At 37.2% G+C, this 25,611-nt stretch overlaps 1 protein-coding gene across 1 annotated transcript in view; it reads left to right on the forward strand.

Moving 5' to 3' along the window:
• The window catches only part of axo (axotactin), a 564,741-nt gene that overhangs the window by 237,720 nt on the left and 301,410 nt on the right, over positions 1-25,611 (forward strand). The window contains exons 14-16 of the mRNA XM_090371184.1: positions 5,046-5,188; positions 9,699-9,982; positions 17,024-17,197. Of these exons, the coding sequence (XP_090227310.1) occupies positions 5,046-5,188; positions 9,699-9,982; positions 17,024-17,197 (601 nt within the window). The remainder of the gene's footprint in view (positions 1-5,045; positions 5,189-9,698; positions 9,983-17,023; positions 17,198-25,611) is intronic.

Raw genomic sequence — 25,611 nt, forward strand, 5'->3', positions numbered from 1 at the left:
GTGCAAACTAATATTTAGTTTATTTATCTTATTTTTGTTACACAGAGCATTAAAATTATGATAAATGAATTAGCTTTCGGCTGGGTGGCAGCCTTCATCAGATTAAAATACTTTGAATGGCAGTTAGAATAGAGATGCACTGCCAGGATGGTGCGTGAGACACGTGGTTAATTGTTTGTTGATGTTTGTGGCTGTGACGTATGGTGGTGACGTGGCCAGCGTTTGTCTATGGACAGAATTACTGCTTCTGTGATGGGGTTAAGTTGACAACTGTACGACAGTTGTAATGAACCACACTGATTACATGGCGAAAGCCTTACTGCTCTTACGAGACACTACCGTCTACAAACCCCTAACCATCGACCCCAACAAGGCTTTGGAACGATGGGAGTCAGAGGTGAATATCCTCACCAACACTTGGCTGAAGCAAGGGAAAAATCACACAGTCAACCCGTAATCACCTCCGTGCCTCCGGGTGTCAGATCCCACGGTTTTACGGCCTGCCGAAAGTGCACAAAGAAGGCACGCCACTAAGACCTATTGTATCCTGCTGTGGATCACCGACTTACGAGCTGTCTAAATTTGTCTCGAGACTTCTTTCTCCTCTAGTTGGCAAGACCACCTACACCGTCTCCAACAGTGTTGAGTTCATAGAAAGGATCCGCACTATATCCATCTCGCAAGATCAAGTCATGGCATCGTTCGATGTCGTATCACTCTTTACCTCCATCCCTGTGGAACTTGCCATCTCTTGCGCAAAACAACTCTTGGACAATGATGGAACCCTCAGCGACAGAACTAAGCTGACGCCTGATGACATTTCCGCCGCCCTCAAACTGTGCTTAACAGGGGGTGCAATCATGTTTAATGGTTCAATCTACCAGCAGATACATGGCACAGCCATGGGTTCCCCTGTCAGCTCGGTCACAGCAAACATCGTGATGGAGGAGTTAGAGGGACGTGCGTTTACACACGCACCGGATCACATCGCCTTTTGGTGTCGCTACGTAGACGATGTGTTCGTAGTGATCCCTAGAGACTCAAGTCAGCGACTCCTAACCCACCTCAACTCACTGTCACCCTTCATAAAATTCACGGTTGAGCTGGAGTCGAACAACTCTATACCATACCTAGATACACTTGTCCGGCGCGAAGACAACGGTTTATCGTAAGCCTATGTGTGCTGGCCAATTTACCAACTTCCAGTCAGCACACACACACGGGGCCACCTCCTCTCAACCGCCCGAACCTTGCTAACTCGCGCCTGGACACACTCCAGCTCTGCAGATGAAAGGCGCAAAGAGATCACCAGAGTCAAAGTAGACCTTACGAGGTGTGGCTACCCCATCGATGTCCTTAACAGATGTGATCTACAAGCACGCGACAACGTGACGACCAACAGCAACACCAACAGTGACGAGTCTTCCACGAGGGCATTCATCCCATACTACCCCAACCTGTCACAGCAGATCGGTAGAATCCTAAGATCGCATGGGGTGAAGTGCATCCAACTCCCAGCAAGAAACTGCGTTCTCTCCTTTCCAACATAAAAACACCTGTCCCCACCCTTCTACAGAGTGGTGTGGTCTATCGCATCTCTTGCCGTGACTGCACGAGCTGCTACTTTGGAGAGACTGGTCGTCGTCTCGAGAAACGCCTCTCAGAACATAAAAGGGCGATCCGTTTGGCGGATGTAGAACACTCAGCTATTGCCGAGAATGTCTGGACAACCCACCACGACATCGACCCACACCGCGATGTCGTGGTTGTAGACAAGTCCCACCATTACTTAAGGCGCACCTGGTTGGAATCGTTAAGTATAAAATGCTCGGATACCTCGTTGAACAGGAACAGTGGTTGTCAACTTAACCCCATCACAGAAGCAGTAATTCTGTCCATAGACAAACGCTGGCCACGTCACCACCATACGTCACAGCCACAAACATCAACAAACAATTAACCACGTGTCTCACGCACCATCCTGGCAGTGCATCTCTATTCTAACTGCCATTCAAAGTATTTTAATCTGATGAAGGCTGCCACCCAGCCGAAAGCTAATTCATTTATCATAATTTTAATGCTCTGTGTAACAAAAATAAGATAAATAAATTATGAATCCAGAGCACACAGGCGTGTTTTATTATCTAATATTTAGTTGAACTGCCTCTGGCCCTGATGACAGCAGCACACAGTCGAGGCATTGATGAGATCAATTTCTGAAGATAATCAACTGGTAGTTCATGGTTCCAAACATGAATTATGGCTTCCTGAAATCATAATTCATAAGTCATTCTGGCAACTGCAAATTCCACACGATGCCAACAGTTCTCTATAGGATTCAGGTCCGGGCTGTTTCCTGGCCAGCTAAGAGTTGTAATGGACCGTTCTTCCAACCATTTTTTCACCTGTAACAAATGTAAATACATTACTGTCGAACCTCTAATGCAGAAATGAAGCTAAAGTAACTACAGAAGTGCCTACTTACACTTTTTTCCCGATGACAAGAAGAGTCTTCTTGAAAGATGCAGTTACTTGGCAGGTTGAAATGGTCTCTAATGGTTGGCAGCAATTTGCCTTCCAATATAGCCAGGTATCCATTGGCATTTACGGAACCTTTTATAAACTGCAGGTGACCTAATGCACGATATGAAATGCACCCCCTTATCATTTGGCTGGTAGGGAATTTCACCGTAGACATCATACAATCTGGATGGTATTCTTAACCACGTCTATGGTGAATTGTTTGTCTCCCATCAAAGCCATGCAGGTTGAATTTCTTCCCATCCAAGAAAATAACTGACTTCCACTGCTCGGGGGGTCCATTTTACATGCTCCTTACACCAAATTAATTGGGCCTTTTTCATTTTTTGTGTGAGGAGGGGCTTCTTCTTCTTAGGACAATGGGCTACAAGTCCATTTTTGAAGAGGCATCTTCTGACTGTTACTGCACTTGCTACCACTCCTGTATGTTCTTCCCATTTTCTTTTCAACTCACACAAAGAAGGTTTACAGTTTTTTACAGTTTTACAGTTAATACATATAAGTGCTTCAAAACGCGGTTCTGTTTTGTCGTAGAGACTCGTTTGCATCTGGTTCCTTTTTTCCCCTATCAGCAGAACCAGTATTCTCGAGTTTGGAAAGAAATCTACTCACTATTGGCTGATAATAGACAGTCTAAGCAATATGACGGGAAGAACATCCTCCCTCACGTAAAGCAACAATAGCACTCTTTCTTCTTGGCGTCAACTGCATGTAACTCACCATCATTGACACAAGTAAGGAATGACTGCAGTTATTTCAGAACATGCTTATATAGCTGAAAGTAACAGCTGATGCAATATTACATCATCACCTACGCATGTAAATCTTATCTGATGCAATCTGTAACAAATATTTCCATATACTTATTTTATTTTGATGACAATTACTATTTTAAGGGGTGATACACTTTCTTTGAACACCAGTGTATATATATATATATATGCTTTAGATGTATAAAAAATATATAATGCATTTTGACATGCCCTTTTAATGCGATTTAAGACTTTTATTTTCATTATTATTTATTTATTTTTATTTATTATTTTAATTTTTTTTTTAACCCCATTTAGCTGTGATGATAGGATTTAGAAAGAATTCCAAAGTGTCACCAGATAATAATGTAGTGTTTAAATTGTGCTTGTAAATGAGATATATCAGTAAAAACCTATTTTGTTTTTTCTAATCCACATGTATGAAAGTGTTTATGTATATACAGTCAATTCCAGTTATTTGAGATACATCAGGACTGGTGCATTTTGGCCCAATTAATTGGCTGTCACAGTCATGTGAAATTTCACTTAAATAGTTAAAAATACAGCTTTACAATTGATTTTCTATATGATAAAATCATGTTATGATGGACTCACCATAATAAAGTATCGTTCACTATACCAGAGAGCAGTCAGATATTATTACTCTGTGCACTATAGAATACGCAGTATGTGCTGGTCATTGTGATCACATTTGTGAATTGAATTTTAATTCTATTAAACAGCAATTCTGATAAGTGAAAATGGGAGGAATATTATCCACAGGCTATAAAAGTAAAGATATAAAGCACAGATTTACTTTATTACCTTACCAATTAAAAAATTAAATTATATGTGAAAATTGGAAGAATATTTTCCATAGATTAGCAAAATAAAAATAAATTTACTCTTATGTGCATAACTTAATTAATACGTACTGTAATATGTACATACTAACTAGTTGATATTTCTGTTCTCTAACATTTGTGGGTAGGGTTTAAAATTTAAAACAGTAAAAAAGATAAGCAATCAATAACAAAGCATGCCACACATAAATTGCAAGAAACACGATAAGCGCAAGTGAGAACGGAGTAACAAGTTACGAAGCTTAAAAAATGGGAATGAAGAGAAGATTCTGAAAATTTATTTTTTTATATGATTGAAGATTTCATGGAAGTGTAAACACATTTCACCATAATAACCCACAGAATTCCAGCTATTGGTATTATCGCAAATTCAATAAGATCGAGTTTACTATCCTTTTATAATAGATTGCAATAACAGAAAAACCCAGTAAACAGGGGACTTCTAATTCTTTTTATTGTTTTATGGTTGTGACCTCCAGAAATCAGACCAAACCACGTAATGTGGTTGGAGACAATCATAGGGTAATCTCAAGTGCTGCAGCCTCCTGTCCCGATTAAATGACATGTCCCAATTAAGCGAAGTAAACCCTGGCTATTTTCTCGATTGGGTTCTGTTCTTAATGATTTTTCCTGAATAAATGGCTGCCCCGATTAACCGGGGGCCCAAATAACCTGAATTCTCTGTATATTTTTTATCTTAATCAGCCACTTTTTAAAAATTTGTCAAAAACTGGATTCAGATTGTCAGTCATCAGCATTCTTTATTCTTTTTTAGAAAAGTGTCTTTAATATTTTGAAATTATAATTACGAGATATTAATATAAAAATATTTTTATGATTATGTATTCTACTAATGTGATTATTCTTATTGTTTATTTATGCTTTACAGGTTATAAGAAAAATGGGAATGGAAGGATTTTATATTGACATTACGTACCGAGAATTTACTCCTATAATGATTCAATCTCTCATACAGCATTCTAAGCAGTGTGCACAACACATTAAGTATGAGTGCCATATTATGCCTCTTGGGTAAGTGCAAACATCACACACACACACACTTCCAGATATGTATGCAGTACTGAAGGTGTGGCCTGATCATTGTCTTATACAAAGGAATAATCACCTCACCTCCTTATCCCTGCTAGCAAAATTCCTGTATATACAGTAGAACCTGGATAAGAAATTCCCACATAAGAAGTTTTCCCATGTACTAGTTTTGGTTTCTTAAGTCCCAATTTCAACTCTATATGTTGTAATGTATTATTTTCCCACGTAAGAAGTTTCCCAGGTAAAAAGTTTTCGCGCATAAAAAGTTCTTGATAAAGAATATGCAGTGTATTATTTTAATGACGTTTTTCCACTTAATATGCATGTTTTTTAAATATAGAAATTATTTATTTTTATATTAAAAAATATTAAACAATATAAACATTTGGTAATCAAACAAGTTAGTGCTAAGCATCATTTTAGTGGTAGTAAACCACTGAAGTAGGTGAAATGGCATTGATTTTGATATACATGTATCTCATATTGTGAATGCCTTCACAACGAGTTGCCTAAATATTGCACTAACTTCAATAAGCAACTCCTTGCCAATGAATAAATTTTACTTATTCTCGGCAGATACCACCCAGGGGTTCTGGGGTGATGGTATCTGCCGAGAATCCATTGAAAGTGTTGCCTATTCAAGAATCCATTATTGGAGCTTTGCTTATTGGAGGTAGTGCAATATGCATTGTGATGGCATTCACAATATGAGATATAACAGAAACGATGCCATTTCACCTACTTTGGTTGTTTACTATGAACTAAAATGATGCTTGGCACTAACTTGTTCGATTGGTGAATTTTCTGTAATCTGAGGCTTTCAGCTCTAAAACATTTTTAGTCGAAACATTTTGATATAATGGAAGTGACATATTGCAATTGTTTTCATTGATATCCATAATTGGATACATAGACCATGTAAGTGTTAAGTTCTGCTGGTTTTGAACAGCAGAACTTAACTTAGTTCTGCTGAATTACTTAGTGGATTGTTGCTCTGTCTTATTGTAATTGTGACCTTTTAAGGTATATATTGAAACCCCAAAGAAGCTCATTCTTCCAACTTGTAATGAATTGAATGAACAGAATATTAAGCAATTGGAATGCTCAGTTTAAAATGTTTCCCGTAGGCACCTGGAATCTGGTAAAATATTTATAAATTCTAAAATAGTACTTAAAAATCATCTTTAACTTATGTATGTGTATGTTTTCAGTTTTATTTGTATAGTTAATATTTTATACCCTTAGGTCATTTTCTCCTCTAAGAAATTTTCCTACGTAAGAAGTTCTAAACCTACAGTGCCTTGAAAAACTTCTTATCTGGGCTCTACTGTATATATATTAAGATGCCCTTTTAATTCAATTTAATATTTTTATTTTCATTATTATTTATTATTTATTTATTTATTTTTTTTTGAGTTTCATTTAAAAAATGGAAGTAATCGTTAGTGAGAAAATGACTATCTAAGAGGTGGGCAGTACCTTTTACACAAATAGAGCAAAATTATTTACAGCTGATGGACTAAAAGGATTGGACTATTGAATTGTTAAAGCTGGATGATCAACATGGCAAATCACTGTTTGTGAGGTCCATGATGCTTGAATGATTGGATGCTGTTTACAGTGATGGATATATGTAATCGTATATCCATCACTATAAACAGCTCCAGGCCCTGGTAGAAGAATATCAAGACAGGAGAATTGATGGATCTGCTGACTAGTGACAGATGTCACAATCCATCAGATTTACGAGTTGTAATGCCATCCCTGTCCATTGCCTCTGATGCCATTCTGACATTTTCAGTTCTGCAAAAAGAGCTGTTAGGTGATAAGAATGGTAACACATTGTCTTTAACGATGAATAATTTTTCTGTTTGGAATCTGGTAATGGCTGTATATGCATCTGGAAACACTTGAGGACGGAGGTAATCCAGCCTACGGCAAGCAGCATACTAGGCCAACATCTGGTGTTCAACATGAGGGGGGTAGCCATCATTTAAAGTTATTGATGGCAAATTGATAGCAAAACATTATGTTGAAATCATAAGATAATATAAGACCAGTGGTTCTGGCCTTTCTGTGCTCAGTCCCAAAGTTGGCAGATCCATTGATCCTCCCATTCTGATGTTCTGATACTACCAGAGCTCCAGCAATGTGTCAGAATATCTTCCTGCTTACTGTAACCATTGTAGCAAACAGTGTCCAATGTTTGGATGTACAACTCCTGTACTTGTATGTATTGTTGTATAACACTCACACCCAGGGTAATGGAAAGTGAAAAAGACCTGAGGGTAATTGTGTAGTCAGACATGAAGTTCTCTGAGTAGTGCAGACATGCTGCCAAGACAGGTCATGGTGTTTTGTCAATGATATTCAGAAACTTTTCTAGCAGGGATAAGGATGTGGTTATCTCTTTGTATAAGACCATGTCTGAACTATACACAGGTCTGGAGGCTTCACTTTAGGAAGGATATAGATCTGCTGGAATGAGTACAGAGAGGGGCAACGAGATTGGTGAGCTGAAGAACAAAAGAGTGCTCTTACCTATAAAGGCTATAGTTCTGAAAATTCAGCATCTCGAGACAAGACACTTGCTGGGAGATCTGATTGAATTGTTTTGGTGAGCGGAAGAACAAAAGAGTGCTCTTACCTATAAAGGTACAGTTCTGAAAATTCAGCATCTTGAGACAAGGCACTTTCTGGGAGATCTGATTGAGTTGTTTAAAGCCTTGAATGGATTAAGTAAGGTGAATGCTAATGGTATTTTTACACTTGCTGAGACTACACATACATACATACATGAGGGGCCATAAATTCAAGTTGAGGAAGAATGGGTGCAAGATAGATGTGTGTGGGGGTTTGCCTTCAGCCAGCTAGTGGTTGATTGTTGGAACAGGCTTCCATCTTGTTGTGAAAGTGGATGGATGGAATAAATTCTAGGGAGAAATAGACAAATTTTTGCAGTGTACAAATGGGTGAACTTTTTTTGGCTGATGCTATAAAAGTTTACTTTCTTGCATCATTTGCCATTACTACTATAACAATAGTACAGGCTGTGTAGATAGTTTAATGGTGCAGTACATGTTTTCATGGCTTCCTCCATTTTGTTCTCAGATCCCACTGAAGGGTAGTGTGAATGCTAGAGCATATCAGAACATTGTTTGGATCAGATACCTTGCAGCTCTTGTTTATACCTATGGATAGGTACTTTCAAAGTAACAATGCAACCATCCATTGCATCAAACATATGAAAAAGTGGTTTGAGGAACACAAGAAAGACTTTAAATCCTTCCTGTGTCATAATCATTCCTTAAGCATCTGGTGTCAACTGAAATTGTAGTGTTCATGAGTACAGTCCTCTGCCCACAATTGCAGGAATTGAGAACAGTTTTGTTAACTGAATGGCCCAGTATTCCTCATGTCACTTTTCAACACCTTGTTAACTCTATGTTTATGTCATGTCTGTGTGGTGATTTGGACTGGTGCTGTCCAACATATTGTTAGTTCATGGTCCTAATAAAGTGGTCAGAGAGTGTATGTACTGTGAAGAGAACAGGTTATGTTAAGGTAGATAAGACAAAACAGCCTGAAATCAACATTTTATGAACTGGTGGTGATGTTGGAATAGGTGTGGTTGTTTTCAGAAATTTCAGATATTCTCAAACAGATTATTAGAATTTAGTGCTTCCTAGTATTCTTTATTTCAGAACAAAACAGAATTTTTGGTTTGCCTTTCCGGATCTGTGAATAATATTCCACAGTTAGGCAGATTTATGTTACAGTACTTTGCCATATCACTTATCTTAATACATAGCTAAGAAATGGCCATCTTAATATACATAGCTAGGAATCAATTGTAATCAGTTGAAGTTTGATACAAGGGGCCAAGAGGTAGGTAAAAGATTAGAACCTTGAGATATTTCAGCATTGGAATATTTGAAAATGAACTATAATTAGTATATAAACATGATCTAAAGTGGTACATAAAAATTATTCGTCAAGTTATTATTACGTTTCACCTATGGTGCATGACAATTTGAGACAAACTGTTTCTATGCTGGAAAAATTGAAATTGTTTTGTTATGTTTCACCTATGGTGCAGGACAATTTGAGACAAACTGTTTCTGTGCTGGAAAAATTGAAATTGTTTTGTTGATATCAGGCCTTACTATTTTAAGACTTATCCACCTATCCGTACAGTGTATATCTTTTATTTAGTTTTTTTTTTTTTTTTTTGCATTGTAAACTTTATTTTTATTGGAATCTGTTAATGTAAATCTAGCTTGATCCTCTTTGTGGCAATCATTTGATTACTTTATAAAACATATTTGTATACATTTATCATGTTTTTTCTTCTAAAATTTTTTATAAGCTTTCATTTTATAATGATTATCAACCCTACATAAATTCAGTTTTTTTTTTGTAATCTACATTCATGCTTTACTGTGTATACTAATTATATTTTTGATATATTTTTTTAACGTTACTATTTCAGATTGAGATCGTACACATGGATGAAATCTGCAAAAGATGTCTATCTCACTAGTATTGGAAGTAAAGTGTCAGGTCATTGTGATTGTGGTGATACTCGTACCTGTGCCAACACTTCATTACTGTGTAACTGTGACAGTGTTGATGACCGTTGGAGAGTAGATGAAGGAACTTATACTGATCCATTAGATTTGGGTATTACCCAAATTTATGTTCTGCAACCACCAACCTCAACTCTAGGTGCAGAGGCTCGTCTATCTTTAGGTCCTGTTGAATGTGTTGAAACAGGTTTGTACATCAATGTTAGGCATTCCATTTATGATTCATTAAGATGCAGCCATACTAGCAACAGACTAGTATGGATGCATCTTAATATTTTACAATGGTGATTCTTGTTTGATAATAGTTTCTGGAAATTGATTGTGTGCATACTTATATCCTTGCTCTGCAGAGTAGACATTTGGCATTAATTCAGCTTTTATTTTAATTAATATTTTTTTATAATGTTTTCTAATTTTTTTTTCTGTGCTAGTCCACGACGAATTGTAAATTCGTCCTGGACATTACCGGTCTGCGACGAATAGTTCATTACTGATCTGCGATGATTTCTGTTTAAAAAAAGTGTCATTCTGCTACATATTGGAAATAAAAGAAACTGGTCCTTCACCACAGATAGTTTGAGAAGCACTGCTCTAGCCTATTTAACCTTGATTTTAGTATACAGTGTAAATCATTATGCAGTTTATAAATGAATAAACATTTAATTCAAATAAGTCTTGATTATTTATGTGCAAGATCAAAATTAGTATTGCTCTCTTTCTGTCTTTGTACATTGCGGTTAAAAAAAGTGGCATGGAATTCTGCTGAGTTCACATTCATATTTTTAGTTATAGAAATTCTTTATATTCATTAAGAAAAAGGTTAAAATAAAATAATTATGATAAAATTTGGAATTTTCTCTCCATCTCTTTCTTTAAATGGCAGTCTCTGTCTCTACTCATTACTATCTCTATCTAGTAATGGCAGCTGTTAGCATGCCACATGAAGCTATTCCGTGTAAAAATAAAAATGTTAATTCATGATTAAGTTCAAATAGAATCAAATTTAGTTAATAATATTATTCATTTAATTATTCCCATGTTTAAACACCAATCTAATCTCAAAAGCTGTGCAGTTTATCACTAAAATCTGCCTACTTCTGATTTCAAATAACACATATGTGGAGAACATGCAGTCTACACAGTATGGTCAGTTAGTATTTAGGGAATGTGGAAATATCTGATCATAGTAATAGAATAAATAAGTAGAGCAGAGGACACAGCAACAGACCAGTATGGTTGCATCTTAATATTTTACAATGGTGATATTTATTTAGTAATAATGTTTGGAAATAGATTCTTGCACACATGTTTAGTGTTCTGAAAAGTAGACATTGAGCATTAAGGGAGGAATCAGCAAAATTTAGGCTATGTTAAGAAGAAGCATTTTATTGCCCCAAAGAATTAATCATATTTGTAAAAAATACATCATGAGTGATCTGCTATACAGAAATAACAAGTATTGTATAACAAAAGGAAGTTAGATCGCTGCTACTAAGTGCAAAATACAAGAGAAACTTTTAGCATTATGTCTGAATTTAAGGTTAAAGTCAAGGTCGGAATTGTAGAAGGTTTGTAAATAGAACACTGTATTTAATCTTAAATACATATATATAATATTTATATTTATTCTAATGTTTTTGATGTTTACTGAAATTGTTATTTTTTTAAATAAGCAGTTCCTTGTGTTCAATTATAAAATATGGCAGCATTTCAAGAAAATCACATTCAGCATATACAGTAATGAACAAGTTAATGGAAACAAGTCAGTTATTTACAAATAAAAGCATTTATTAGAATGGCCTTCTTTGGCTGAAATAAGTTGTTTCACTCTATTTGGCATAAATTCCACCAGTTTTTGATAAATTTTTGACATTTCTTGGTCATGAAACCAAACTTGAATCATTTTTACTTTTGTTGGACAGTCCATGTTTCTCAGTTTTCCTTTACAAATTACCCAATAATTTTCGATATTATTATTGTCAGATGAATTACCTGCTTAATCAATATACAAATGCCATTTTCCTACATGAAAGCTTTAACAACCCTTGAAGAATGGCAATGTACGAGATCCTGTTGGAAGACACATGAGTCGCTCCATGCAGTAATACACCTGTTTCCAAAATTTGCAAATATTTTGTAGTATTCATCATTCCATCACCAGGAACAATGTTACAACATCCTTCCTCCAGACCTGTATGCAGTACTAAAAGTGTGGCCTAATTATTGCCTTATAGAAGGGTATAATCACCCCCTTAGGTCTGCTAGCAAAATTCCTATATCATTGACACGACACAATGACCTGCTCTGGCAGCCTGTCTGCACTGAAAATTTCATATCTGACTGCACAATTACCCCTAGGTATTTTTCATTCTCCACTATCCTGAGCTTAGTACCACACAGTTGGAACATTTCTCTGGGGTTACTGCTACCCATATGCAGTGCTTTGTATTTGTCAATGTTAAACTTCAGTTGCCACTTCTCAGCCCATCTGTCCAACTTTTCTAGATCCCGTTGCAATAGCATACTGTCATTACTGTCATTAACAACCCTGCCAACCTTTGTATCATCTGCAAACTTGGACATTAAGCCTGCTATACCTTCATCAATATCATTGATAAATATGCAAAACAATGAGCCCAACACCAAACCCTGGGGGACTCCACTAATAACATTAGTCCACAAAGAGCAGTGTCCATTGATTGCCACTTGCCCTTAATGCTATACTGCTCCAATTTGTACAGTACAACAGAAGAAAAGCTTTCCTGAAATCCAAGTATATGATATCAATATTATTTTTTACATCCAGTTCCTTTGTGACCACTTTGTAGTATCAAATTATTCAAACAAGACAAACAAACCCATTCTCCTTAACCAGTCCATTCGGAACAGAAGTTAAACTAACAGGTCTGTAATTACGCGTGTCACCCTTTGTGAATTGGCGGTACAATTGCACATCTCCAGTACGTGGGGAACCCCCCCCCCTAAATCCAACGATCCTCTTATAATTATGGCTAAGGGTTTGCTTACTTCCTTTGCCACCTCCTTTAATATAACTGGATAGATCCCATCCCCAGGTGCCCTTCTTATGTTTAACTTCAACGATTTCTCCTCCACTTTGCTCACAGTGTCATTTAGCTCCCTGTTAGAGTTTAATAAGCTTCTGTTATAAACTTTCCTACAGAATTCCTCATGTATGAATGTAGATGCAAAATACTCATTCAGTTTGTCAGCTATCTGAGCAGGATCATCAACAGCGAAACTGTTGATATCAAGTGGACCAATTAGTAAGTAAGTAAAGAAATCTTTGTTGTTTTTCTTTGCATCCTTTGCCAAAGATTTCTCGTAATCTGCCTTCGCTTGCTGACCTCCTTTCTGACTTGATTACAGACTAGCCTATATCTCCCACAGTCTTCTGTGTCACCTGATAATTTATATGTATGATCTTCTCTGGCTTAAAATCTCTCTCTACCTCATTGTGTCAAATTCATCTGTTGTGTCTCCCGTTCTCCCAACTCCACTAATCACTTGGAGCTCTTTGACTTCCTCTCTTTGCAACTTGACTTTCTCCAGTCCAACTTTCTTAACAGTGAGGTAATTTTGCTTGGTGATTTTAATGTTCACAACTCTAGCTGGCTTCCATATTCTAGGCACACCGACCCAGCAGGTCGAGATGCTGAGGCTTTTGCAATTACTAATCACCTTGCACAGATTGTTCCTTTTACCTACAAGAATACTGGACAATCCTAATCATACAGCCAATAAACTTGATCTTTTTCTCACAAACAACCCTTCTAAGTACACGGCCGAAGTGAGAGGTCCTTTATGCACTTTAGATCACAACTTGGTGATTGTCTCTTCTCCAATGGAACCTGTATCTCATGGCTATTCCCAACCTCGTGTTGTTTGGCATTACAAGAATGCAAAATGGGATGACCTGCGAGACTTCTTTTCTTCTTTTCCTTGGTCAGATTACTGTTTCAAAACTTCTGATGTCAACGTTTGCTCAGATCGTGTCAGTGAAATTATTCTTGCAGGAATCCAATCCTTTATCCCACATTCCACTTTAAAATCTCGTCCTTTATCTAAACCTTGGTTTTCCAATAAATGTGCTAAGGCTGTTCAAGAGAAGAATGTTGCATATCGTAATTGGCTTGTTTCTAATTCTCCAGTTTCATTTTCTGCCTACACCAAAGCTCGCAACAATTGTAAAGCAGTTATTAATCAGTCCAAACTAGAGTTTGAACAGGCTAAGAGTAGAAAACTTGCTTCTTGCCCTAATGGTAGCCGAGCATTGCCGCCTCCGTAGCCAGGTGGGCAGGAGCAGCAGTGCGTAGCACACGTTTCTTGATTAAACTGGGGTTCGAGCCCGTGACCACCAAATATGGAGGATGCGGAAAGGTCAGGGAATGACCACTGCATATCCCCGGAGCAATATGGTTCTAGTTGCTAAAGCTCCTAAAAACCAAATAACAAACAAATAAACAAACAGCCGAGCATTCTGGTCTCTTGTGGGAGCACAGATGGGTAAAAGTTGCGGGAAAATAGCCCAGAGCTATTTTCCCGCAACTTTTGCCCATCTGTGCTCCCACCTCTGTCCAAACCAGATGGTTCTTTTGTCACTTCAGCCAAGGATAAAGCTGAGCTGCTAGCATCTCATTTTTCTTCCAACTGATGTATTAATGATCTTGGTAAAACACGCTCCATTCAATGCCTCCTGTGGTCTTCCATCAAAAGGATGTCAAAAGGATTTTGATGAATCTTGATGCTAAGGAAGCTCCAGGTGGTGTTTCTCCACTTGTTCTCAAAACCTGTGCTCCTGAACTTACTCCTTTTATTTGCCGCCTTTTTTCACTTTCTTATTCCAAAGGTGTTTTTCCTTCTACTTGGAAATTTGCTCATATCCAGCCAGTTCCTAAAAAGGGTGACAAATCCCTCCCATCCAATTATCGTCCCATTGCAATTACTTCTGCTCTTTCTAGAGTAATGGAGAAATCAATTAACCGCCAACTCTTAAATTACCTAGAAACCTTCCATCAGATCAACGATCACCAGTATGGATTCCATCAGTGTCGATCCACTGGTGATATTCTGGATTATGTTACCCTTCTAATTCAATGGAAAGGTTCAGTGAAACACAAGTAGTTACTCTTGACATCTCAAAAGCTTTTGATCGTGTTTGGCATAAAAGCCTTCTAAACAAGCTTCCATCTTATGGTTTGCCAACTGTTTTTAGTAATTGGTTATCCAGTTTTCTCTCTGATCACTCACTGAGGGTGATGGTAGATGGCTCTCTGTCTTCTAACTTCTCCAGTAATGCTGGTGTCCCCCAAGGTTCAGTTCTTTCCCCCACTCTTTTCCTCTTGTATATTAATGACCCTCTTCCATTGACTAGAAATCCTATCCATAGTTTTGCCGATGATAGCACATTGCATTCCACTTTCCATTTTGAGAAACCTTGTCCTGCTCAATCAGCTTCAACTTCTCAAAAATCTGCTACCAATTCCTTAAATGCCGATCTTCAGGTAATTCTCCAGTGGGGCAAAGACAACTTAGTTGATTTCAACCCTTCTAAAACTCAGTCTTATCTTATATCTCGCAAAAAGAATTCTTCTGCTCCTATGCTTATCTTTAGTGACACTCCGATTTCTAGGCAAAATTATATATCTCTTTTGGGGATTACCCTGACTTCTAATCTCTCTCTCTCTTGGCACAAGCACATTACAAATATTGCTTCCTCTGCATCTAAAAAACTTGTTTTTCTCTTTTGCTCTCGGTGTTACTTGAAGTGTTAATTTTCTTCCAAACAGCTGCTCGCTCTGTAAAAATTGCAAATACACCCAGCCATGGAATATTGTTTCCACATCTGGGGTGGTTCCCCCAAAACCTCGCTCAGGCTTCTTGATTCCATTCAGAAGAGGGCAGTTAGGTTAATTAATGATTTATCTCTAACAGAGTCTCTTCACTCGCTCTCTCTTAGACGTACTGTTTCTGCTGCATGCCTCTTCTACAGATACTTCCATGGGCACTGTTCTTCTGAATTAGCTTCTATAATTCCCATTCTCTCTTTCAAAACAGTCCAGACACTTGCCGTCACCAGCCAACATCCATTTACTGTCCAACTTCAAACTCACAGAACCAACCTTTCATCTTCCTCGTTTATTCATTCAACTGCCGTTTTCTGGAACAACTTTCCTTCATACGTATTTCCTGAAAATTACAGTCTACAGAAGTTCAAGTCCAATGTCAACAAATATCTTCTTTCGTCTTCTCAATCTCCAACCCAAGCACGGTACTAAGTACTATCGGTTCTAATACCTCTCGTGTTTGGGGTTTACATTAAAAAAAAAAAAAAAAAAAAGATAGCACCATTTTAAAGCTTGTTGGCTTACTCATTGGTGGGTGGGCAGGTGTCCTGTTTTTTCAATAGTGACAACCCAGTTATGAAGTATAACTGAGTTGCCACTATTTGTAATTAACTTTATTTAATGAAAAACATTCAAGCCTACAGGCTAATAAGGCTTCTGGGGTTGATGGCGTACTATAATCTTAAGGGAGGCAGCAAGTGAGTGCATTGAACCATTGAGGCTAATTATGGGAGCATCACTGGACTCAAGAGTGATTCCGTTGGATTGGAAAAGTGCCAATGTATCTCCATTACGTAAGAGCGGGTCTAAGAGTGAAGTGGGAAATTATCAGCTGGTCAGTCTAACTTCAGTAGGAGGGAAAATCATTGAAACAATGATCAAGGGTGGAATTCAGGATCATTTAGATAGAAATGGAATTCAGGATCATTTAGATAGAATTGGAATTCTGAAGGGTACTTAGCATGGTTTTGTAAAGGGAAAATCATGTTTAACTAATCTAGTTAGTAGTTTTACAGGGTCCCTCAAGAGCTGGACTGAGGGAATAATTTTGACACTGTTTATTTGGGTTTTGAACTTTGCTTCTAATAATTTTTCTCATCCCCCCCCCCAAAACCCCTTGGGGGTGCCTTGGACTCCACGCAAAGTGCCTTAGGCTTATAAGAAATCTAAGATTTTATTTAGATTTCTTATTACATAACATTCTTATATAATAATATATTATATTATATATAAAACTTTAATACTGTAACTGTAACTGATTTAATTTATAATTTAAAAAATTAATTGTTATTCATTTTGATATAGTAATAAATTTTGTTTTTAAGTATAATTTTAAATTTTGAAATGTTAATGTTTTATATCAGATACTCAACAGTATGTGATCACCTTCAGAACACCATACTCCTATTTAGAAGTTCCAGGTTGGAGGAGTGGAGACTTGGCATTTAGCTTTCGCACATCAAACACTCGAGCTGTACTAATTCACCAGGCAGGTGTTCATGCTGAACATGGGTATTTCAGGGTTTTATTAATGAGTGGTAAGTATTGAGCTCTTAGTTTAATGTGTTCCACTGTAGTATTTAGTTACAAGAACATTCTCATTTTACAGCAGAGACAGGAGAATTGAGGAAGGTGAAAGAAACAACCTTTATCCACTTTGTACTCTTCTAAAAGAATTGTAGAGAGGAAGAGAGAAGCACCCTCCTCCCCCCCCCAGTGTGATTTATTGAGGGAAACCTGATTTCTTGAAAATTCTTTTCCCTAGGTTGTAAGCATGGGAGTTCTTTTCTGCCTGCCTTATATCTGACTCAGACAGGAGAAAATATGTTGTTGTTACAAATCTGTAACCAACCTAACCCAATGGGTTAGGTCAGTTACGAATTTCTATTGTCTGGTTGAATCATTACTAGTGTAGAAGTCAGTGGAACTGACAGGAACTTTTTTGTTTATTGTCATGTATAAAAACATTTTTAGAACTGAGCTGAACTATAAGAAAGAAATAAATAAATTGGTTTCTTTTGTTACAAGTGGTGATTTTTGTTAGCAGTGTAGGTTTAATGACATGTTTGCTTTACATATCAATAACATTACATTGAAAACTAATGGAAGCATGTAATTTATTGGAGTTACAAATTTAAATTTATACTCGCATGTTATTCTTCTATATGAGTGTTGGATTCGTTTAAATTTTTGTAGTTTTTATTTTAAAATACGTCTTTGCTCAACATGCTATACTACACTTATAATCACTGGAAAGACTGCTTTAATGGACTATATGGAGATAAAACCCATCTGCTAAAGTCAAATGCCCATTAAACTCAAAATAAATACATATAATCAGCAAAGTTGCTAGAATCTTCTGTACTATGAATAAAAAACATTAAATGTTCTAATACCATATTTTACTGCCTTTACCATTGGAGCAAAGCCTTCTCATTAGCTGGCTGTTACATTTACTTTGTTGTGACAAAACTGCTGTCACAATGAAGTAAATAACATAACTGTCAGACAGACAGTTATGTCACCAGACCCAGTACAGATGAAAATCCTGGTTCACTGAATGCTGTCAATTATTTCTAAGGTCTTTTAAACTGTGGTTCATTAAAATGAAGGTTTACAGTATATGGAAGTGTATTTAATTTTCATGTTGACAATGAAAAAAGAAGAGTAACAAATGGAGATCCTTAATGGATGTAACAGTGCATTTGATGTTAGCAGTGCTTGGAAATATTTTTGTTCTGTTGTGCAGTGGAAAGTGTGAAGTGTGGGAAAGGAGGCAGTGAAATTTGTTCTTTCATTGATTTGCTCAGAAGGCAGATCCACTTATGTGCAGAAATGAAAGATAACATACAAAGAATGAAGACATTTTGCAGGAGTGTGGTAATATGCGTGCACACACACACATTTGAATTGACCCTGGTTCGAGTTAAAAACTGACAGGATTCTTCTGACTTTTTTTTTTTTTTTTTAAATTTAGCATTAGCTCTGATACAGCAGTTGACCTTGAAACTTTTCCTACTGGTCTGCCAAGTTTCATTCCAACATGCTCATTTGATTTGCAGTGAGACAGGTTTTTGTTAACTTGTGTTTTTGTAGTTTGCTAGAAAAATTACCAGACAAAAGAACTGAACAAAGACTCAACCCCAAATTTAAACAAAACTAAAGAAAACACCAAATGAGAGTTAAGAGTTGTTACATCAATTTTATGGGAAAGATTGTTATATGGTTTTCAAGAGCTCATATGTTTGAATGGCATAAAAGAATTTTAGAAGGAAGAGAGAATGTGGAAGATGATGAGCAACCATCTGGTATCCGTGAAAACTGATGAAAATGTGGACTGGGTTAGGACATTATTTAAAAGTGTTGTCGATTAAGCATTAGAATAGTTGCTTCAGAACTTGAGTCTGCTGACAAGGCAAGTTGTAGCCAGATGTTTTCAAAGCTGCCAAGTGGATTTTATTTTTTTTTTTATTGATTTGAAATTGTTTTTATATAACTTTTGATTTAAATTTAATAGTATACTATTTTATTGTGATTTTCTGATTAATTTGGTGTATTTATTCTTTACTTGACCTTGTAATTGCATAGAAAACCAGTCGACTACTGCAGCATTGTATCAACAGTAGCATTCGAATCTGCCACCATTCTTTTCTTATCAATATACCAGATAATGGAAGTTTCTACATAATTTGTAGCAGTGCAATCAGTATCAGCAGAGGATTATTAACTACAAGTATAGCACTATTTACATGTTTTGATAATTTAACTTGACACGTAGATCGTCAAGTACAACATTAATATTCATAGAGTTTTCAGAATCGGTGATTTGACATAGATAGCTAGTGCAAGAGTCAAACCACAAGGGTGGCAAGAGAAAGTTAAACTTATTATCTATTATAACTACTTAGATTTTAAAAAAGTAACGTTTTAACTCAAACATATAACCATTTAGATTTTATAAACTTAATACATATAGCTTAAACTTGATAGGAGATGCAAAATTAATATAATGTAACTCGGTAGGAGATAAAACTAGATACTGAAATATATATATATATAGTGTTATTACTGCATTGCAATATAAGTTTAGTGTTTTAATTTTAATAGTATTGAAATTGAATTGAAATGATGCCTCAGACCCGAGCAGCAAAGCAAAAGGCTCAAGGTAGTGGGAGTGCTGTGGCTTAGGGGAGAACTGAAGAGGGAGGTTGTGCTCAGAATCACAGCCTTTTGAAATGTACTGCTTGTTTGATGTTTATGGAGCTATCAGAAGTTGGAGATGATATTGCCAAGGGGAATGTCTTTGTTTGTGCTTGATGTAAGGAGCGTGAAGAAATGAGGTGCCAACTCAGCATTGTTATGGGCCTTTATGAGAGCTTGAATAACAGGGTAGATGCCCTTGAAGGATTTAAATTGAGGGGCCCATCAAGCTCTCGCTGCCCACATCAATGCCAGAGCTTGTACTTGAACATCAGGCAACACAGCAGCAATCCCCAAGAAAGAATGTGCTGGTCCCACAGGAACTAGTTGTTGTAGATGACTCATTGTCAGGGAAATGGAAAATATATTGTGCAAAAAGGATAGGTGGAACAGGGCCAAGGTATGTCTACCAGGGGCGAAAGTTGATGACATTGAAGAGCAGATTTTAAGGGCACAAAAGATGATATTGTTGTACACGTTGGCACTAATGATATTAAGAATAGGAAGATGGCAGAATTACTTAACAAGTACAGGTAAATGTTGAAAAAAAGCACAAGTTAGGATTGAATTTGAAAGTGTCTTCAATTCTGCCCAATCATGGTAGCAGGGAATATATGATGAGAGCCTTGTCAATCACTTATCCCTGAGAGATTGTGCAATGCCTAAGCGGTAGAATTTTTCCCAGCATGGTCTGTGCTTGTTAATAGGAGAGACTGCTTCTACATGGATAGGATACACTTGAGTAGAAAGGGTGCAAGAATATTTGGTGATGCTATTGAGGCAGTGTTAGATGGATGGGAAAACTGCTAGCTTGTGGGGGGGGAATAAACGGACTAATAGATTAACAGAAGTTGTTGGCAGAGGTGAAAGGGATTCTTGCACTGCTTCTATTGGAATGAGCAGCAGCCTGGAAAACAAGATACTGGAGATTTCAAAGACTGCTGGGAGTCATTGCAGAACAAGTAAATACATGGGTTGTGTTAGGGTAGCTAAGAATAGGAACAGGTGCATGTATACCAATGCTAGGAGTTTAGTAAATAAATTTGATGCATTTGAGGTGCTGATCAAAACATCAAATGCGGATATTATTGGGATATTGGAGATGTGGTGTCACACAGATAAAAGGAATGCAGGTTTGGAATATGAGGAGTACAATGTCTACAGAAATGATAGGAAGGGAGGAGGGGTTATGCTATTAGTTAAGAAACACATAAAATCTAAGGAAGTGCATCCTGTTGACATGGGTGGACAATATTGAGTCAGTTTGGTGTGACATAAGCACTGGGAAAGCAAAATTGAGAGTAGGAGTGTGTTATAGGCCTAATGACTCTGATGAGTGTAATGAGAAATAGAGTGGGCAGTAAATCACATTGTCTTATAATGGAGGATTATTACTTCCCAGATACTGACTGGAACTTGTGGGTTGGTCACACACACACACACACACACACACACACACACACGGTTTTTGTGGATTTATTGGATAATTGTTTTCTGGAGCAGCATATTCAAGAGGCAAGATCATCAGATCAAGAGTATTACTCCAGAAGGAGTAATACTCTTGATCTGATTATCATTAATCAGATCAAGATTAATGATATCTGATTATCGTTATGCATTAAGAATCTGCAGATAAAGGAACTGTTAGGTGGCACTGATCACAGTGTGCTGATGTGGGATTTACTCAAAGAGGTAACTGCCATCAGGGGTAAAGGGAAAGGTTTTTGCTTTCATAAAGGTGACTGTGGTGGTCTGATACAGTTTTTAAATTTTATATAGTTGGACCAACTGATGATGTTACCAACAGCAAATTCTAAATGGGAAACATTCAAGGAATTAATCTTGGACGCTACTAGGCTTTTCATATTAACTAAGAAATACTGTTCATGGTTTAGGCCTAAATGGATGTAAAATGGACTAATGAGACACGAGGTAGAGAAGAAATATGCATGGGATATATATAAATTATCAGGTTACACAGAAGCCTATGGTAGATATAAATGGTCTGCAATCAAGTCACGAAAGATTTCTCGTAATCTGCCTTCACCTTAGGTAGGCAAAGGCAGATTACGAGAAATATTTCACAATGGATGCAAAGAAAAACAGCAAAGAATTCTTTACTTATGTAAATTCTAGAAGGAAGGGGATGAATCAGATTGGTCCACTTGATATCGATGGTTCAACTGTTGATGATCCTGCTCAGGTGGCTAACAAACTAAATGAATATTTTGCATCTACATTAACACACGAGGAGTTATTCAGGTAGAGGAATGCCAGAGGTGTATTAAACTCTGGCAAAAAGCTAGATAATCTTGTAATAACTGAGAGTAAAGTGGAGGATAAATTGTTGAAAATAAACATATGAAAGGCACCTGGGGTGATGGGATCTATCCAGTCATATTATAGGAGGCAGCAAATGAAGTAAGCAAACCCTTAGCCATAATTATGAGAGCTTCCTTGAACTCAGGGGAAGCACCCTTGGACTGGAGATGTGCAAATGTGACCCCAATCCACAAAGGAGGATCAAAGGGAAACAGGTAATTACAGACCTGTTAGTTTAACTTCTGTTTCAGTGAAATTAATGGAGGCACTGGTTAAAGAAGCATTACAGGATCATCTAGACAAGACATCAGTTATAGCTCAGACACAGCATGGGTTTGTTAAGGGGAAGTCTTGTCTGACCAAGTTGATTGGATACTCTGATGTGGTCACAAAGGAACTGGATGCAAAAAATAATTTTGATATCATATACTTGGATTTTATGTAAGCTTTTGATACTGTTGCACATGGAAGACTACTGTACAAATTGGAGTAGCATGGCATTAAGGTAAATTGCTGTTTTGGATAAAGGGATGGTTGAGTGGGAGAAGACAGAGAGTTGTAATCAATGGACACTGCTCTTCATGGACTAATGACATTAGAGGAGTTCCCCAGGGTTCGATGTTGGGTACATTGTTGTTTTCTGTATTTATTAATGATATTGATGGACGTATATCCGGCTTAATGTCTAATTTTGTAGATGATTATGAAGGTTGTCAGGTGTTAATGACGCTATTGACTGTACGCTAATGCAACAGGATCTAGAAAAGTTGAACAGATGAGTTTAGCGGTGGCAACTGAAGTTTAACATTGACAAATGTAAAGTACTGCATATGGGAAGCAGTAACCCCAGAGTAACGTGTCAGCTGTGTGGTACTACACTGGCAGTGGTAGAGAGTGAAAAGGACCTGGGGGTAATTGTGCAGCCAGATATCAAGTTTTCTGAGCAGTGCAGACGGTCTGCAAGAGTAGCTCATGGTGTCTTGTTAATGATATACAGGAATTTTTCTAGCAGGGCTAAGGAGGTGATTATCCCCTTGTAGAAAGCAAAGGTCAGGGCACATCTTGAATACTGTATACAGGTCTGGAGGTCTCATTTTAGGAAGGATGTGGAGCTGCTGAAACAAGTGCAGAGAAGGGTAACAAAATTATTTGGTTTGCTTTTACAAGGAAAAGCTTAAGTTCTGAAAATTACAGTGTCTGGAAACTAGGCACCTGTGAGGTGATCTGATTGAGGTATATAGGACCTTGAATGGTTTTAGCATGCTCAATGCTGATGGGATTCTTCCTCTTGCCCAGATTAATCATCCGAGGGGACATAAATTCAAATTGAGATAAGACAGTTGTAGAATAGATGTGCAGAAATTTGTCAAAGCAGAACTAAATAAACATTTGGAGCAGATTGATTGGTGAAATCGGAAGGAGTCTTTTTTTTTTTTTTTTTTTTTTTTTTTCGGCTGATGCAGTATAAGCTTGCTTTCTTGTATATCATGCCTTTACTAATTCTAAGGCTAACTGATTATGTTCAGAGACAGACAAATTTTAACTGAAATTTTAGGCATGAGTAAAGTATGTGTAGTACCAGAAATTTTTAACTAAGATCAAAGAATGAGAAGGCTCCAAGTTTGTGAAGATGATTTTAAAATAATTGATGAGGATTCAGACTTCCTAAGTAATGTAATTACTTCCAGTGAAAGTTGGCTGTTACAGTATGACCAAGAAGCAAAAAAGACAGTGAATGCTGTGGAAAACAAAATGCTCCCCCAAACTAAAATAGTAAGAATGTCGGTATCCAAAATGAAAATCATACTTAATTGCTGAATACATCCCACCAAATGTAACTTCTAATCAAATGTAATACATTGAGAAATTCGAAGGAAGTGACCAGAATCGCTGAAGGGCAATTGAATGCTCCATCAAGACAATGTTCTCTCTCTCTGTTTGCCAAACAAAATCCCTCCCTCCCTCTCTCTCTCTCTCTCTCTCTCTCTCTCTCTCTCGGCGCCTCCGTAGCCAGGTGGGAAGGAGCAGCAGTGCGTAGCACACGCTTCTTGATTAGACCGGGGTTCGAGCCCGTCACCACCAAATACGGAGGATGCGGAAAGGTTAAGGAATGACCGCCGCATATCCTGGAGCAATATGGCCTTAGTTGCTAATGCTCCTAAAAAAAAACCAAACAACAAACAACAACATCTCTCTCTCTCTCTCTCTCTCTCTCTCTCTCTGTGTGTGTGTGTGTGTGTGTGTGTGTGTGTGTGTGTGTGTGTGTGTGTGTGTGTGTGTGTGTGTGTGTGTGTGTGTGTGTGTGTGTGTGTGTGTGTGTGAAAATTCACCCTACTCACCAGACCTAGCCCCTTGTGTCCGTTTTCTCTCTCTAATTACTTAAGGGAAGCCATTTTTAGTTCATTTGAAGACATTCAGAAAAAATGACCAAAGTGTTAAAAGGGCTTAAAGAAGAGGATTTTCAGAAATGTTTCTTTGCTTGGAAGAAAAGAAACATACAGAAGTGTGTGAGTGAGAATCAACACTTATTTTCATTTCTTAAGGATTATTTTTTGTTGTTTAAAATAAACACCAGTGTTTTTCTGAACTTTTGCTTACCGATTGAAAAAGGTAAATAAAATTATGGTAATGTCCAAAGATTTCATTGATATTTTGAAAGTAAGCCATTAATGCATGCCTTCTAAGCATGTCAACCAATATTGTAGACTGTTTTTTTAATAGGTGATCCTAGCATATAGCTCTAAATGCATTTCAGATTTCAAAGGTTTTTTTTTTTTTTTTTTTTAATATCTAAACCAGTTGGGTGTCACAGAGAACAGACACATCTCAGACAGCCACCTGGTAGATTATATTTTAGAGGATTATAAGTAATCCTCTAAAATATAAAAAGTTGAGTAAAGAATTCAGTAGATAAATTTTGTTTTTGCTCAATTTATTTAATATCTTGTAAATATAATGCAATTCGCAGGCTTTATAGCTTCTGACTGCAAGAATTTACTAACGTGAGAATTTATTGTCACCATCGAATTTACTGCACTCAAGCCTTATAGGTGCCTAAATGCAGTAAAATATTACAGCAGTAAACTAAAAGAAGCAGCATGTTTTGCAAAATGGCATAATTCTACTTTAGCAATATCATATTGTGAAATCCTTCGAAGTGAGTTGCTTAGCCTTATGTTTTCAAATAAGCAATGGTAATCCTCCCAAATAGAGAGGATTACTGTTTCTTATTCTACCACCCAGACAGCCTGTTTTAGGAATTTCAGGACAGTGTTCAAAGTTAGTGGGGAGAGCCACCTCGTGCTCTGAAACATGATGACCTTTTAACATCCTGGCAACTTTGAATGCTCTCCTGTTGTTGAACATTATCTGGTCAAGCAGCATAAACTTGATTCCTGACACGACATTGAAACCATCGACTATTCACATG

Source organism: Mastigoproctus giganteus, chromosome 4 (assembly GCF_048544385.1).
Source record: "Mastigoproctus giganteus isolate SK-2022 chromosome 4, ASM4854438v1, whole genome shotgun sequence".
Taxonomy (NCBI): domain Eukaryota; kingdom Metazoa; phylum Arthropoda; class Arachnida; order Uropygi; family Thelyphonidae; genus Mastigoproctus; species Mastigoproctus giganteus.